This window comes from Schistocerca nitens, chromosome 4 (assembly GCF_023898315.1).
Source record: "Schistocerca nitens isolate TAMUIC-IGC-003100 chromosome 4, iqSchNite1.1, whole genome shotgun sequence".
NCBI lineage: Eukaryota > Metazoa > Arthropoda > Insecta > Orthoptera > Acrididae > Schistocerca > Schistocerca nitens.
In genome coordinates this window covers 992195593-992214605 of record NC_064617.1, presented here as the reverse complement: position 1 = coordinate 992214605, position 19013 = coordinate 992195593, and the positions used below count along the sequence as shown (strand labels likewise).

Sequence of the window (19013 nt, the reverse complement as noted above, 5' to 3'; positions counted from 1 at the left end):
CATGTGTCCACTGGCTGGCTGTACCATCAGTCCCATAAGGCTTCCATTTCTCTAGGATAATGATGTGAGTCACACAATTAAAAGCATTAGATAGGTTGTAACATTTTAAATCAATCCTAATGCACCCTTCCAGATATATGGTAGATGCGACTGTTCCCAGCGAGTGTTCGTCAATCACGTAGTCAGACAACAACAAGTCTTCCCTTCTGACTGTGCGCGATACGTTATGGATGACGTGATTTCGTAGGAGACGCGAATATGGGTGTAGGAACTTTCCTCGTCGAGAGTGTGTGGTTCGCACGGGAGTGCGAGTGTGGGGGTGGGTGGGGGAGGGTGGGGGCTGTGGGGGCGCACAGTGGTCCCCCGCGCGGCCCGGGGCGGTCCCGCCGGCGCACGCCCGCTATCGAACGGCGGCGGGCGCGCACTGCGCATGCGCGGCCTGCCCCCGGCGCGCCCGCGCACCGCCAGTAGGCCACACGCAGCGCACCGCGAAACAGACTGCGCTGCGGCCGGCCGCGCGACTCATGGACGAAGGCGGCGGCGGCGGAGGCGGCGCCGGGGGCGGCGGAGGCGGCGGCGGCGGCGGCGGGGGCAGAGGTGGAGGCTGCCCCGGGGGCGGCGCGGGCACCAGCCGCAGGCCCAAGCCCGACCTCGACCTCATCGAGAGGGCCTCTTCCATCGAGGACCACTGCCTGCAGGTAGGGGCCCGCGTCTGTTGTCGCCGTCGGCGAACCAAAGGCGGTGATGCTCTGGGACGGAGTGTCGTCGTCCACAGCCTGTAGTACCTCAGAACTTAGTACTCGCTCGCATACAGTGATCTGCCGCAATGTTCGGACGCCACGTCACAACATCGAGAATTTTGCGGCTAAGAACAATCTACATTTCACTGAAGACGTCGTAAAACAGCCATTCCATGCGTTAGGAGGAAACAGTCACTTAAAAAAAAAGCCGAGAAATTTAGCCACACTTGAGTGACTCTTCTTTATAAAAAGCCAATGAAGGAAAAGGATCAAAATCTTCTATGCTTCCACAACCTCTTACAGTATTTCAATGGTTATTAACTCTCGCAAATATAATAAAAAGTAATCCGAAATTATTTAGTTGGTGGAAGGGGAAAGAGGGGAGATCTCACGCACAGGTAAGCAAAAGAAACTGAATAACAGTGACCTTTTACCTGCTACCAACCTCAAGTTTTAGTTTACATTTTAACACAGCTTCATTATTGTTTATTCCAACTTCACAGCTGGTAGGACATACAAGTGTTATATCCAGTTATTTAAAGCAGCAATGTACGAAAATATAGTCACTGCTTATTAGACAAAAAATTCAAAGCTAACCATACAGTCCACGTTCGTATTCATTACTAATTTTCTAAACGTATTTCCACTTAGAAGTGTGACATTTTGAAAATTTCCACATGAAGATTGCTAAAGTTTTGATGAAACTTCGTATGGAACAATAACTGTCTCACCATACACAAGTAATTGTTAACTTTCAACACCTCAGGCTCTTAAACTTGGAAAAAACCTTCATTCATAATTTCTTATTCCTTTCGTTTCCTCTTAATTATCTCATATTTCTTCTCTCATCACATTTCCTCTTCTTACATATCTTGATATTTATATCGTATTGAAGATTTACTAACATTCGATATAACTCCGGTCCACTCAAGGTCTGGCGACCCCACAACCCGCCATGACCCACTGACTCATTCTGCCCGTGCGTGACTGCTACATAATGTACGCGCGCCCAAATCGTTAAACTCGCATTTTCGGTACAATGCCTTACCGATGTCCCTTCCGAAAAACTTGTACGCAGGAAGTTACGCTGGTCTTACAATGTGCAACGTTAACTGGAAACCCGTTATTCGTCTTTTGCAACTGAATGCTCTGTTTTCAACCAAAAGTTTCATCCATTCTTATTGGGCGCCTTCACTGGCCTATGAACTATACATATTATGAGACAGACATCGTTTCCTGGCAGCACATATAGGTCATCTTGCTACTTCCAATTGCAAGACTCTGACTTATCACTTACTTTTATGTTTCCTATTTTTTCGTGTGTACATTGACTTATGTGTAGGCATTAGAAGAACGCAATATAAGCTTCCAGTTATATGTACGTGACAACGGAAACATTCAGTTGCAAAAGACGGATAATACTTACTCTTATATATGTGGTAAACATAACTGAGAGAGCAAGTAACAAAAACGGCAACCAATATTAATAACAGAATTGTATTACTGTAGAGAGGTGTAACACTTACAGCTGCTGAACGCTTCTGTTAGATGCACACGATGCTGCCGGAATTCATGTGTCAGTTAATTCACTCTCTCCAGGTTGGAGAAAAATGTCATAGTTTCAAGGTACGAATTTTTGTCGTTTTTGTGAATTCCTAGACAGAAACGAACATACACTCGGCTGACGATCATATTTAAATTCAGTGATAAGGCACTATGAGGGATGAACCACGTGTACTGGAATAGGAAATTCATTTTTTGACAAATTCATTGACAATTTAACTATCGTTTATTTACTAGGAGAAAAAAAAGATAAGGAAGAAAGAAATATGCAACAGTACGTGTAAAATGTACTGAAAACGAGTTTTACACTGTTTAGTCGTGCAAGAGCGACTATAGGACATTCAGGAACTCAGAATGAACGTTTGCGCAGAATTTCTTCTAAGCATTGTGAAGAGTAACATAATAGTTTCATCAGGAGAACTTTTGTTTTGTGATTGCCAGAGCGGAATGAGACAATAAGACATTCGCTAATCAATTGCCACTGTACTAACTTCATACAGTACATCAGGTGTACTGTCTGTGGAGATTATCTTTTGCGTGTGTTACGTTGTTGATTAAATTTGGAAGCCTGACGCAAATCCTGTGCCAACAGCCACCATTAATCAATTTATTTACCATATAATTACTTTCGAAACTTCATCTCTTATTTTAAAATGTAGGAAGGTCGCATGAATTCTTAGACATGAGGCATTTATTCAAACACGTATGTGGTTAATGTATTGCTAACTCTTTATCCCGGTCGTGGGAGGTGTTAATTTGTTAACAACGTAAAAATCGTTCCATTATTTGATGAGTTGGCGGGGCGCTCGGCTTTAAGTAGGAAATTATTCATGCTGGAAAGGTGTTGGCAACAGCAAACCACAGAATAAAATCGACATGGAAGGTCCGGTCTATATTAGCTGGTTGCTGATGTCAGTTATGCGAACATGGAATTAATTAATACAACAAGCTTGCCGACCTACACCTACCCACCCTCGCTGACACACACACACACACACACACACACACACACACAAGCTCTTCGTCGGAAATTACACCGCCCGCCACTAGCGATATACGAGAGTCTTTCCCAGGAAGTGTTCTGTGTACGTAAGCTTTAATGAACAATGAATTCAAAACACAGATGAGGAGGGCGCAAATAGCCGATTTGTAGAGTTTCTGATGATGTTTATGTAACTAACACAGTTCGGTAGAACTTTTTTTTGGTGTAATGATAATCACACTGTTCAAGTATAATCTAAAAACTGTGTAGTTTATCATAGTGCCTAATCTCAGAAAATGAACAGAACATAAAATCTTTTGCAACAGCTGCTTTAATCTAAAGACCATTCTGGCTCTCAGTCGGTGGTAACGACCTCGGAAAACAACATCTGTCACCAGACATTGCACAGTGCGGAAGTCGTAATTAACACTATTGAAAAGACAATTCAGCTCACCGCTTAATGTGTGAATACGCCTTAATCAAACGAAATACAATACAGTGTTACTGGTAAATTAAAGGTCAGTCACTATTTTCATCGCACAACCTTCTGCAGAGGTATAAGCATTAAACTGATGTGATGTGATCATATCAAAGCTGTTCTTGTCTAGTTCAAACTAAGAGTTTTACGAGCAATGTATATATTTAAAGATTTGCATCAGTTTTATTTCTATTGTAACCTAAACTGCCTGAGAAAATTTAACTCGAAGGTTTTTGTCCATCCTACGGCCGTAATTACCTGTGAATCAATGGCGAGGAGGCATTCTGAAGTAGAGTGTTAAACGAATTTCATACGAGCGGTAAGCAATATATCACATAAAGGTCACTCGTGAATGAGTTACGTATTGTAACGAATATATTTGACTTTAATGAGAATAGCGGAGTTAGGTGGACAGCGTGGCTGCTACTACAGATCCAGTAGTGATATCTTACTTGCTGTATCCCTGATTCATACCATCAGTTTAATCGTAGGTGTCATGCTCCTCCTAACTTTTCAGTGTATGCATAGTGTTTCTAATAGGACATAGCTGACTCTAATGAGTGTTGGGGCTAAAACGTCCTATAAGAATTCGTGAGCAGCAGGGTGTTATGTCCGTTTCGCTGGCCTGATTTGCTTTACCTCGATTTCCTACATTACTGCAGGTGACCGCCAGAATTGATCCTTAAATGAAACAGTGTGAAGTCTAGGTCCACAGAACTGAGCTACTACTAAGATATCCTCAACCTCTGAGGGACACTAGGCCTTGACGAAAACAGTGCGTTTAAAAGGTCATATCCGACTCGCTTCACTGCGCAAAAATGGCAAAGGAAAACAAAGGAGCTCGTCCTGTTGCTATCACTACAGTTCCATCACTCTTTGCTGTGTACGAGAACTATATTACACTACTTTAGCTTGCAACTTCGTACTGTTGAGTGTAGGCATGTTATTAAAACACGTTAGTATTGTTCTATCTGTCTCCCATCTTTGGCTGCTATTCGTAGGCTCCGTTAGGCAGCTGAGGCCACCGGCACGAATGTAACGTATGTGAAATACAGTTAACGACGCGGTGGTGTGTGTGTCGTCATACACCATTCATTATCTGCTTACGTGAAACAACAGAGTCCAGTGTATCAACGTGCCGATCCGGCTAAGAATTAGAACTCCCGTAGTGTATTCTCCAACGACAGTAAAGGCAAAAATTGTTGTCATCGTGACAATCATAACTTTCTCGCACGATCGACACTGGTCTTTGACACAATGACTGGCCTCGAACGTCAGTTGTGCTTTACTCTACGACCCACATACATCGCTATCTTGTCGGAATAAGTCATTTTTTAACATAGGCTGTGTACTGCGTGAGATTTAAAGAGAGCAACGAAAATCTGGGTGTAGGGATCTGTCCATGAAGAGAATCAATATTACAGAGGACAATAATACCGGGTAGTTTTAATGAAGTGCAGTTACTCACAGACGTCCAGGATGCCCTTTAGTTACTGTATGGCAGCGAAACTTAATATATATTATAGTGCGTTACAAATAATGCAGTTTCTCCGTCAGTCACTTCTTTATTTTGTCACGACGCGTTTCGATGGTTCACACCACCATCTTCAGGGAGGGAATTGTTTATTTACATGGCTGGTGTTGCTGTAGAGTACAGACGTCTTTTCTTAGTCGCATACCGACGGCAGTGTAGATTATTTTGCGTCTTTTGCTAGTGATGAAACTGTTTATTTACAAAAGGCGCTTTAGAGGTAAAATAAAACATGAATATCTGACGGTGAATTGTACTTACAGTACGGTAGAGTTGTAAAAGGTCTGCATACTGTGGCCTAACGTATTTCTTCTCCACCGTACATTATATTTACAACTCTACCGTCCCTGTAAGTTAATTCACTGTCAGCAATTCTTGTTTTTCAACGTCTAAAGTGCCTTTTTTAAATAAACAATTTATATCGTTAGCAAAAGACGCAAGACCTACACCGCCGTTGGCCTGTGACTGTGAAAAGATGTCTGTACTTTTCACCAACATCAGCCATGTAAATAAAAAATCTTCAGCTGAAGACGATGGCGTGATCCATCAAAACGCATAGTGGCAAAATAAAGAAGTGACTGGCGCAGAACTGTTTTATTTATATTGATCAATACTCGCAGCCCTCAAAATGCCGCCCCTTATGGACGAAATGTTCGCTCTAATGCGTTAAAACGGTAGCGGTTAATGTCGGAAAACAAATTAGTTTCAGTTTTGACCAAAAGGTGCAAATCTGGCGCTATACATCGTTTGTATGACTGCATGACACCCATGCTGTCAGCTGACAAACCATAAAGTGAGTGAACAGTATGGACGTAGAGAAGGAAGACGGTGCGCTGTTAGTGAGACTGCTTTGTGCGAACGGCAGCAGCTACAGTGGTGCACTGAGAGAGTATCGCCGACTGAGAGCCAGATGTCGTTAAATGGTCTAAAGAAGACGTTAACGAAGATTGAAAACACGGGTGAGTTTATTGTGGCACCTGGAAGGGGAAGGCGTCCTAGCAAGGTGGAGGTTATTGACGGGGTTGGTGTTGCCACAACTGACCAAGTAACAAGTGGCCCGGGTAAGGCTAGTGCTAGTGTAGTGTCGCGTGCATTGTCAGTCGAGTAGTCAACAATACGGACTGTTATGTACCTTTTTTGCACTGGTACCCGTACAGTATCCAGACAGTGCAGAAACTGAAACCTCATGATCCACAGCAACGTTCTGAATTTGCTAATAGGTTTGGCCGGGCAATATTCTATGGAGTGATGAGGCACATTTTACACTACAGAGTGCAGTGAGTATACTAAACTGCCCAATTTGGGGTACTGTTAAATCGCGTGTTGTGCTTAAATAGCCACCGCACTCGCCGTATGTGACTGTGTTGTGTGGATTCACGAGCACCTTTATTCACGGTCAACTCTTCTTTGAAGAGAATATACCCAGATGTTCTTTCAGGCATACAGGCAATGTGTTATCTCCAGAGGTTTTCCGGATACATGACCTACAAGATCACCTGATCTGAATCCACGTGAATTTGGCTCTCGGGGTATCTATAAGAACGCGTTACACGGACGTGTTGGTATCTATCTCATCTGAAGGTCAGTATACTGGAACACGCTGCTCAGATTCCACAGGGACTGCTGCGAGCAACTGTTGATCACGTCGTTTTACAGACGGAGCATATCGTGGACGTCTCTGATGTAAGCAGTGGTTCGTAATAAAATCAACGTTATGCCTTTCTCACTTGTTTCACATTTTCTACCCACGCCCGTTCCTAATAGATCACGTGTGGAAACATTTATATGCGTCTTTCTAGCACTCAGAGCGCCAGATTTGAACTCGGTGGCTAAAACTGGAACTGCTTTTTTCCAGCGTAAATCAGTTCCTCATTACCGGATTAGAATATCTTCCAAGTTTCGCTGCCATACGATAATTACAGCCCACACTGGACCTCTGTGTGTCGCTGCTCATTGATTATAAACACCCGGTACGTAATAGAAGTCTTACAGTTTTTGAAAATCATGCTAAATACAGTTTACTTTCACATTTGAACTTATCAAAAGTTGTTTAAATTGTTGCAAACATTTTCTATGTAACAAGGTTTTAGATTTCATGAGTATACGTCTTTCCAGGCTCTGAGAGTTAAGAATAAATTATTATTCGATTTTACGCATTCATCTAGATCTTCAGGATGTTAACAAAAGTGTTTAATATTTTGCTAGGTGGTAGTAACCATCAAGACATGAAAAAACTCCAATAAACATGGGCTCTAAAATGCATACCTTAATATCTACGATCACTTGTTTATCTTCGCTATTGTGAAACATATCTCTTCTATTGTACAAGTGCATATAGATCTTGAAATATGCATGTTAAACCCTACGTTTACTGTACTTTTTTTCTTGCTTTGGTCCATACTACCTTCTACCAAATGAAGGAAAGTAAAGAGCTTCCAGTGGAAGAGACGTGTTTCACAGTACCGAAGATAAAAAAGTCCTCATCGCTCTTGAGCCAAGTATTTTAGAGCCCACTGTTACTGCAACTTTTTTTTCTTCTTTCGATGGTTACTACCACCACCACATGGCAAAATATTCGACACTTTTAGTTGAGAAGCCACCTCACGGCATGAGACGTAGGACACTTAGAATACCAATAACCTTTGGCCACATTCCTGTTCCACGCTCGAACGCGTGCGGAAAACAACCCTCGGTAACCCTCCGTTTGAGCTCGATTTGTTTGTGTCTATGATTTTACCATCACGGTAATTTCGCGAGACGTTTGTAAGAGAAAGTAATATGTTGCCAGTGTATTCTTGGTCCGTAGGCTCTGGGATTGTAGGGGGGAGGGGAGCTGGAGCCGGTGAAATGCGTGCTTAGAAACCGAGAGATCGCGGCATAGATCTCAGTCGAAACGTGGATATTTTCAGTCTAGCTTTAACCTATCCTTTAACCTTCAGAGATGTGAAGGTTCACTAGGAATGACAAGTGGTTAGGATTCCATGCTGAATCTTAGGCCCTTTTCTCCGGGTACGTTTAGTGTGATAGATCAGGAGCACGTAACTCGCCGAAGGGGCGTCCATTTGAAACTTATTCATCAGGACACTGTGCCACATGAAATTATTAGTTGTTACGTAAGCTCTCCGAATTTTAAAACTAAACCTTTCGGTGACGTATAATGTCTGGCTTGCAGATTCTGCAATTGGAGTCGGTTGAACATTTGCCTCACACTGTGATGCTAACCAAAAGAATTCATGACGAAACTAGCTGCTCTTCTTTGGGTGACTATGATGATGATGTTCGGTTTATGGGGCGGCCAACTGCGTGGTCATGAGTTCAGCTCTCGAACAGAGTCCCAATTTTTACACAGTCCAATTTTTACATAGTCAAATCTAGCCACTGTCACGAATGATGATGATGATGATGATGAAATGATGAGGACAACGCAAATACCCAGTCCCTGGGCAGAGAAAATCCCCAACCCGGCAGGGAATCGAACCCGGGACCCCATGATCCAGAGACAGCTCTTTGCAGATTCTCTATCTCCTCACGTAATTGATCCGGCAATACGCACCTAATCGGTTTGAGAAACGTTTTTGTGATTGAAGTATATTTCCTCTGATTTCACCAGTGAATCTCTATCTGCAACTAACTCTAGGCACATTCTCCTAGACATTTACTGTTTCCGGTTTTTGATAGCCAATTGTCTAATCGAAGAATGGTGCGCCTTCCTACTTCTTTATGCGCGATTCTTATGCATATGTGGCAACGGCCTTGCCGTAGTGGATACACCGGTTCCCGTGAGATCACCGAAGTTAAGCGCTGTCGGGCGTGGTCGGCGCTTGGATGGGTGACCATCGAGCCGCCATGCGCTGTTGCCATTTTTCGGGGTGCACTCAGCGTCGTGATGCCAATTGAGGAGCTACTCGACCGAATAGTAGCGGCTCCGGTCAAAGACAACCATCATAACGACCGGGAGAGCGGTGTGCTGACCACACGCCCCTCCTATCCGCATCCTCCACTGAGGATGACACGGCGGTCGGATGGTCGCGATGGGCCACTTGTGGCCTGAAGACGGAGTGCTTATGCATATGTGCATGGTATCGCGAGCTTAATGTTGATCGTGAATTTAGTCTACATTTGCAACGGGGCGGTTGTTATGTTCATCCTACAGAAATACCCAATCACCTTTCGATGACGTCCTCTTCTGCAGTCCAGTCCACAGATCTGTTCTGTCAGAAAATGGACAATGTTCCTCTATTTTGAGTGACCTACAGAACAGAGTGTCTCAGATTTTTGTTAGTGTCAGTAAACTGAGCTGTTAAACGATAGATAGTCTGCGAGTGATGGCATCAATGTGTTGTTACTCGCGTCAGATACAAAAACACGACCGAGCGAGGTGACGCAGTGGTTAGCACGCTGGACTCGCATATTCGGGAGGACGACGTTTCAAACCCGCGTCCGGCCATCCTGATTTAGGTTTTCTGTGATTTCCCTAAATGCCGCGATGCCGCTATGGTTCCTTTGAGAGGACACGGCCGACTTCCTTCCCTAATACGATGGGACTGATGATCTGGCAGTTTGGTCACCTCCCATAACCAACCAACAAAAACACGGCCATGCCCGTCATACCCTTGAGTTACAGTTTCAACACACACACACGCAACCGCCGTCACTCGCAAAAGCTAGTTCAAGTGGTTCAAATGGCTCTGAGCGCTATGGGACTCAACTGCTGTGGTCATCAGTCCCCTAGAACTTGGAACTACTTAAACCTAACTAACCTAAGGACATCACACACATCCATGCCCGAGGCAGGATTCGAACCTGCGACCGTAGCAGTCGCACGGTTCCGGACTGCGCGCCTAGAACCGCGAGACCACCGCGGCCGGCCGCAAAAGCTAGCTTATGCTGTTGAACCAAACCTAAAACCAAAAAGGGTAACACGACGGAATATCTGTGACAGAATGCTCGCTCAAATACACCCAACGCACTCCCGTTGAACGTTCAGTTCTCGGTTGCAACTTGCGCAATACGTCACGCAGGTTTCAGTTACTTCAAAAAAGTCACAGTTTACATCTAAAAATCGGAATCTCGCTCGTTCGTCTTTCTCACGCGTTCGCATTCACTTTGCGGCACTCCACAGTCAAGTTTTTCTCATTACTCTGCTAAATTACTACATCTGTTCAGAGCTCCTAATGTATGCGTCCCAACGTGATGATAGCTGAGCTCCGGACTTCCCAAGACTTCACAGAGCAATTCTTTGGCCCAGCAAATACGCTAGTACGAACTGTCCTCTGACTAGCTGAGGCGCATCATAGACATTCCGATATTAGTATTAAACCACACAGTCCCACGTCTTTTACATTTGACCAGTCTCGACCCAATAGCATTTATGAACATTCCATTAAAAGAACGTATTTACAAAATCCACAATTATCGACAGATCTCCCTCTTTAAATAACAGAACTATCTTAAAATATTTCTTGTTTTTCCAGTACCATAAACCGGCTAATTACACTTTACAAATGAGAGTACGATTCAGTCTTTGTACTGATAAAATACCCACGCTAATGTAGACACAGTTAATAGACATGATAATATTCATTTATTATTCAGGGTGAAGAAGAATTCGCGGACTCGGACTTTGCAGTGCTACTCCTCACGTACTAACAATACAAAGACGTCTCTCACAAGATTTCACTCTGCGATTATCACCGGCACTAAACCGACGTCAAATATTGACAATCTGGCAACACTTTAATGAAATCTAGGTAATTACCTCTCTCATTAAGTCTGAATAGTGATGTGCAGTTGGTGCAGTGGATAGCATTTTGGGTTAGCATGTGGGAAGTCTAGGGTTCGATTATAAATTGGGAAAAATTTGCCTTTATCTGCTACATTTAGTCTTTGTGGTACGGTATCTGGCGTCTTAATCGTCGTAGAGAGATTACAGTTGGTCTTCTTCAAAACATTTGCACTTACGTACTACGACCGCAGAAATTGAGGTGCAATCCTTTTCATTGGTCAGCTTTTAAAGAAGCCTTTTGCACGTCATGGACGCGAATTGTTTCCCATCACTGCATCGGCTAGATTTCAGACCTTTTTTCTGTGTACCCTCCCACAATAATCCCATCGATTAGTACCAACAATTATTCTTGCCACGTTCCGGTCCACTACATTTCGTTAGGAATGTACTACAATAATGCCGGCTTAAGTAGAGGTGTATACAACAGTATTACTTGGCAGAATTAAACTGGCAAATAAAAACAAATACGCCTCGATCCAGAATCGAACCCTCGAACTCCTGTATGCTCACCCAATACGCTACCCACTGCACGAAATGCACAGCACTAGTCCTATCTGCTGACACATGCAGTAACTGTACATGTGATTACAGTGTTGCCAGATTGCTAATCTGTAACATCCATTTACTGGCGGAAATATGGGTAGAACGAAATTTTGTGACAGACATTTTTGTTTTGCCAGAATGTGAGGAATATCGCTGCGAAGTCAGAATGCGCGAGTTTTTCTTCACTCTCTATAATTAGCATTCAGAGCATCACCCGAATAATTAAATCTATTAAATCATCAATAATTAGTAAAAGTTCTAATATTCAAAGAAGATACAACTTCTTTTCAAAAACACGCTGTTCTAACTACGTATGATATGAGTATGAAACGAGGTGTTGACAGGTGTGAAAATTACCTAACATTCATTTTAATAAGTCACAACTGCAAAATACTAACACGTATTCTTTACAGACGAATGGAAAAACTGGTAGAAGCCGACCTCGGGGAAGATCAGTTTGGATTCCGTAGAAATACTGGAACACGTGAGGCAATACTGACCTTACGACTTATCTTAGAAGAAAGATTAAGGAAAGGCAAGCCTACGATTCTAGCATTTGTGGACTTAGAGAAAGCTTTTGACAATGTTGACTGGAATACTCTCTTTCAAATTCTGAAGGTGGCAGGGGTAAAATACAGGGAGCGAAAGGCTATTTACAATCTGTACAGAAAGCAGATGGCAGTTATAAAAGTCGAGGGACATGAAAGGGAAGCTGTGGTTGGGAAGGGAGTGAGACAGGGTTGTAGCCTCTCCCCGATGCTATTCAATCTGTATATTGAGCAAGCAGCAAAGGAGTCAAAAGAAAAGTTTGGAGTAGGTATTTAAGTCCGTGGAGAAGAAATAAAAACGTTGAGGTTCGCCGATGACATTGTAATTCTGTCAGAGACAGCAAAGGACTTGGAAGAGCAGTTGAACGGAATGGACAGTGTCTTGAAAGGAAGATATAGGATGAACATCAACAAAAGTAAAAAGAGGATAATGGAACGTAGTGGAATTAAATCAGGTGGTGCTGAGGGGATTAGATTATGAAATGAGACAACTACAACGGCTTCTGATACCAAATGTAACAGTTGTGATACTAAATGTGGCACTTCTGTCACTAAATGTAACTGGGTTTCCTCTTTTGATGCAAGTCAATTGTCAGGATGAGCATTCTAAAGCATTCTGTCAGGGTGAAAATATTAAATAAATTAACTTTTCTCTCTTAACAACATGTGGGCAGGGTGGGTTCTTCCTTGGCTCGGGTATGAGGTCGAATGAAACATCATTTTTACATAAGATAACTTTTATTGAAGATTTGTACAACTGTATCTTACGGGATGTTCTGGTTCGGAGAGCGGCAGCTGTGTCGTTTGTGAAGTCTTCTGCTGCGGCAGCGGCGGCAGCGGCGGCGGCGGCGTCTGATTACGCGTAGCGGTGTGTATCTCGTGTCGCTGTCTCGCTCAGTTGACTGGAGAAGCGCAGCGCGAGGTGGCCCGTTTAATTATTGCGAGCGAAATCGTGCGTCGGATGATACCTTGGGAGTGGCGTCCCAATGTTTCTCTTCTCTATGCGGCCGCGTGTGTTGTGCGTCGACCAGCGGAGCGGCGCGGCGGGGGAAGGCCAGTGTCCCGGACTCGAACCACGGACTCCCGCTTGCCAGTCTTCGGCTGTCAGGTCTTCATCCCAGCTCACAGGTGACTGCTGATGTGAGGCCGTCTCCTTCCCGTCCTCACGAGTCACCCGGGTATGTAAAAACCAGACTTCAAATACCTTTTAACTTCTGTCTTCTGGCGCTGCGGCTGCTGTTTGCTATTCCATTACAGCGGCGGACTTGGTGCGTCTGTGCATGATGCAGTCTCTTCTTGCATGACGGTCTTCAGCACCGAAACTGACTGAAAACTTCTTCGTCTTCTTCGTCTCTTCTCTCCGTCTCCGTCTTCGTCTCCGTCTCAGTCTCCGTCTTCATCTGACTTCATCTCTCTGGCCCACTGCGTCTCGCGTATTTATTCACTTCAGTTTACTGGAGGTGAACGACTTCACGGTCATTGCCTCGTCTGTCACGTTGAAAAGCTTCTCGAAGAATCTTCTTAACGTCGGTCGTTGGCTCTTGGAATGTAGGTGAGGGCCTTTGATCACATGTGACGACTGAGAAACACGTGAGCCGGTCATTGCCTCTTCTGTCACGTTGAAAAGCTTCTCGAAGAATCTTCTTAACGTCGGTCATTGGCTCTTGGGATGTAGGCGAGGGCCTTTGCTCACATACGACAACTGAGAAACACGTGAGCCGGTCGGGCGATGCCCTGACGGCTGAATCGACAGCGCCCGCTTATGTGGAATTTGCTGACTTCAGGGTCATTGTCTCTTCTGTTCTGCTGTTCGGCCCGCTGTTTGCGAGTATGTAACTCCCTAAACTAAACCAAGTTTTCCATTTATATTCTAATTTCTAGTTCACTTTGATTTCACTAATTTATTTACTTAAGTACCACTCAACATTCCTCCACCCTTCGGAGAAATTCGCCCTCGAATTTACCACTCAACATTCCTCCACTCTTCACACGGCAAAAGCACAAGCAATGAATACTCTCGACTTAAAAGATTACACACGCTTCACATTAAGTATGTTGAAAAAACTTTAGCACTTTACTAAAGCACTGTACGCTCATGAATCACATAGTTCACACATAGATGGTTATAATAAGTGTAACAAATCTTGATGACAATGAATAACAAAAATAGATTATTCACTTAGAAAGTTACATAGCAACACCTGTTTAATCAACCCTATATTAATGCAAGAATATCTATTCTACAGTATTGTTTACTTTAACATAAGACTGTTTAGTAAAGAATGAAGTACAATAAACAAAATTAATACACTAATGCTCAAGAGTAACCACTGAAGTACACCAGTTAAGAGTGTGGTATCCAGTTAACAGGGATTTGATGAAGTGGTATATTATTATTTGGCTTATTTTTTCGTCTTAGATAAAAGAAAACTGTACAAAGTAGAAACACCAACACAAAGGTTCCAGATATACCCGTTCCTAGCATTATAATTTTAGTTTTGTGTTCACCTTTTAATTTTAAGACATGTTTCATCATAACATTGGCATCAATTTTGCCTTGCTGTGAGTTTATGAACGTATCTTATGACTTCAGAAGGGAACTGTCAAGGGAGTCATTGAGGTAGGACAGGTTTTGTGTAGGAAATGCTTGCATGGCGTTTTCTGAAAAAAGCAAACAACATGGTTATGAACCTACCAATCTCGTAAAAACAAAAACAAAGAAATGAAGGAATACATTGTTAACTACAAGATCTACATGTCTCTACGTTCAACTTTTCTTTCTTAAAAAATAAACCATTATCATGTATTAATTATTTACATTTGTATATTATCCACAGTCTACTAAGATTCCACTAGGACATTCGTACTCTTGGTCGAAGATTGTATGGTGCCATGTCTGTATGTTGTGCTGGCGTGGCCACTCTTTTTCCTTTACGGGAACTTCCTCCACCCTTCGGCAAAGCAGACACTATTGTTGAAGGAATTACATCTGGAGCGCCCTTAAAAGGTTTTAAACGACTTGCATGCACAATGGTAGTTCGGGTGGGCAGTTGCAATTTAACGTTGACTGGTGACGTGATCTCAATAATTTGATAAGGACCTCTGTAGTTTGTTACAAATTTCTTCGTTTTTCCTTTCGCTGTGTAAGGAGTTGAAACCATAACCCACTGACCGATTTTGTAATTTGGATATTTAGCTTGGGTATTACCTAATCTTTCCTGTCGTTCCAAAGCCTTTGTATTAGATTTTTGAACCTTTTTCCATACATCCTTCATCATTCGACTGAAATCTCTTACTGTTTCTCCGACTTTTCCGTTTTTCTGCCTGATTACATCAAAAGGGGACGGCATTTTTCTCCCATAGACCACTTCATAAGGTGACATGCCAGTTGCTTCATGCGTTTTGGCGTTGTATACCGACACGATTATTGGTAAATACGTATCCCAATTGGAATGTTGTTCGTTAATATAATAACTAAGCATCTTGCCAATTGTCCGATGAACTCTTTCTGTGCGCCCGTTGCACTGAGGGTGTAACGGAGTTGTGCGTAATTTACGTATTTTTAGTAAGTGGCATAGCTGTTTCATTAGTTCAGACATAAAATTAGATCCCTGATCTGTGATAATAGCTTCAGGTACGCCAAATTTAAGTATCCAGTTGTTAACTAAAGCTTGGGCAACTGTATTTGCTTGCTGATCTGGGAGACTCACCATAGCTAGATAGCGTGAAAAGTGATCTATAATTGTAAGAACATACTTATTACCAGCAGGTGTTTTATGAACTGGCCCGTAGAGATCGATTCCGCAGATTTGAAATGGACATGAAGCCTCGGGGAGCCTCTGTAAGGGTATTTTTGAACGAGAAAGTTCAGCTCGTTGTGCGCACGCAATGCAATTACGAACGTACTGCGCAACATCCTGCTTTCTGGTTTGCCACCAAAATCGCTCTGCTACACGTCTTTCGGTTGTCCGCTGTCCACCGTGTCCTGCAAGGATATGATCGTGGGCCTCTGCCATTATTTCTTGTCTAAGGTGTTGGGGAACAACAATTCGCGGTCCAAGTTTTGTTTTACGGCATAATACACCATCTTCAAAGCAAAATTGTTTTTGAGTTGCATATTTTTTGCATTCTGTATCCTCATCTTGTGCCTTTCTCCAGTCCTCAGTATCTCGGCCTGTTGCTTCCAAAAGTGCTATTTTCCGACTTAGACAATCTGCATTCGTGTGTTTTTTGCCTGGTTTATGGATAACTTCGAAATCCATTTCGGAAAGACATAGGGCCCAACGCGTGAGACGACTAGATGGATCCTTTAATCCAAGCAACCATTTTAAAGCTGCGTGGTCTGTAATGACCTTGAATTTCCTACCGTACAAGTAGCATTTAAAGTATTTGATACCATAAATAACACTTAACAATTCTTTCTCCGTTGTGGAATAATTTCTTTCTGCCGTTGTTAGTTGTCTCGAAGCGTAGGCTATGGGGTGTTCCGCGCCATTAATATTCTGACTCAAAACAACTCCTACTGAATGACCACTTGCGTCACAGGATAAAATAAATTCTTTATTATAATCTGGGTAGGCTAATACTGGACTGTGTGTTAACTTATCTTTAAGGGTTTGAAATGCTAATTCACAATCTTCAGACCAATGAAATTTTGCACCCTTTTTCAATAATTGGGTTAAGGGTCGGGCAATTTCAGCGAAATTTTGAACATATTTCCGGTAGTACGATGCGAGACCAATGAAACTTTGTACTTCCTTAACGCGTTGTGGTGTTGGGAAGTCCTTAACTGCCGAAATTAATCGAGGATCTGTTTTAATTCCTTTTTCACTAATGACATGCCCTAGGTATGTAGCCTCTGTCAATGCAAAAGTACATTTTTCCATATTTAATGTTAATTTAGCTTTTCTAAGTCTCTGAAAAACATTACGCAGACGCACAGCATGTTCATTAATGTCTTTGGAGAATACAATAATATCGTCTAGATATACACAACATTGCTGAGTTTTGAGTCCTCGCAATACTCCATCGAGTAGTCTTTGAAAAGTTGCTGGTGCATTTTTCAAACCGAAAGGCATTCTTTTAAATTGCCAGTGGCCTCCAGGGGTAGAAAATGCTGTTTTATGCCTATCTTCAGGTGCAACTTCCAATTGATGATATCCGCTACGTAGATCGATTGTTGAAAAGTATTTACTGTTACCCAAACCGTCAATGATATCGGTAATGTTTGGAAGAGGATAAACATCTGAGATAGTTTGTTTGTTAAGGTGTCTGTAGTCACAACAAAATCTATATCGTTTCGTACCGTCGGGAGATTTCTTTGGAATAATTACAATATTTGAATTATAAGGAGAATCAGAATATTCTATAATTCCATCTTTTAGATGCTGTTCTAAAAATTCATCCAGTACTGGCTGTAAGTGATGCGCAACTCTATAAGGCTTCCTATAAACTGGGGGGCTATTTCCTGTTGGGATCCTATGCTGTGTGATATCTGTTGCTGGCAGTGGACCTTCTGCATTAAATAAATCTTGAAACTCAACTAAAACTGCTTCTATCGTGTCTCTGTCATTTCCTTTCAAATGCTCAATCTTCTGGCGTAATGCGGTTTTATAGGCGTCTGGCTTCTGACCATCGTTAATATCTGACCAAATGAAATCTTCTTCTTCAAAAGTACTGACTGTAGCTACTAATATTCCCTTATGCAACTCTTTGTCCTCCACTCCGAAATTGTCAATATGTACCGGTACTTTTCTTTCTCCTTCAACGTCTTGAACCCGTACAACACTCCTTCGTACAAAACAATGTGATACATCTAATTCCTCATTTTCCTCTAAAGGCTCTATTAGACATACTGTATCTGTAGGTACTTCGGGGTCAACTGTCATCCAGAAAAGTTTTCCTGAGCCAGATGGTATCTGATCCCGCGAATCAACCTTCAAGGACGTTGCACGCAGTATAGTTGATTTCGCCTTCCGGTTAGGGAAATCTTGCGGCAGAGGGCCCTTTGCAGCGGTGTCACCTAGCTGAAACACTATTCCGCTAAGTTCTACAGTTTGCTGTCTGAGGTCGATTTTAGCGTGATGTTTATTCAGGAAATCCAGTCCTAGGATCGCGTCGTACCCGTCAGTTACCTTTGTTACCACTTCTACATCTTCTTGAAATTGTACACCGTGAATAGAGAAAATCAGTGATGTACATCCTAATGACTTCACTGTACCTCCTCCTACTCCACTCAATCTATACCTTGGAGGGTCATATTTCTTTTCTCCAATACATTTATTACTCACTATTGATACGTTTGCGCCTGTATCCACTAGTATCCTTGCCTCTTTATCCTGTATGGTAGCAGATAACCAGCATTCCGCCTTCACATTCGCCTTAACGGCATGAAATTTTATTGGGAACGCCTGGCGGCGGCTCCGACATTCCCGTTTGAGTTTAACTGGTTTCTATTTCCAAAAACTTTCTTAGACCTGCATTCCTTGAATGTGTGACCTACTCTTTGACAATTAGTGCATTGAGGTTGTCTGCAGTTTTTTGCTATATGTCCCTGTCGATCGCACCTAAAACATCGTACTCCTGCTGAAAATACATTTCGCTTCTCCTTGTATCTGGTGGCAATGTCAATTTCTTCAAAAGCTGTCGCCACAGATACAGCTTCTGCTAAATTTTTAGGAAACTCTGCCCTGACACGACGGGACATTTCAGGAGGTAACCCACGTAAAAATGTATCCAGAGCTCTATTTTCTGCCTCTTGTAAAATAACTTTATTTGCTTCATCACTAGTTGTCAACTGATAGGTGTTAATATTAACTTTTCTAATCCTATCTACAAAACTTT

General features: G+C 42.6%; 1 protein-coding gene across 1 annotated transcript in view; it reads left to right on the top strand.

The window, feature by feature from the left end:
• Positions 1-258: 258 nt before the first annotated feature.
• The window catches only part of LOC126252741 (dipeptidase 1-like), a 1484085-nt gene continuing 1465330 nt past the window's right edge, over positions 259-19013 (top strand). Inside the window, exons 1-2 of the mRNA XM_049953644.1 lie at positions 259-463; positions 571-698. Of these exons, the coding sequence (XP_049809601.1) occupies positions 259-463; positions 571-698 (333 nt within the window). The remainder of the gene's footprint in view (positions 464-570; positions 699-19013) is intronic.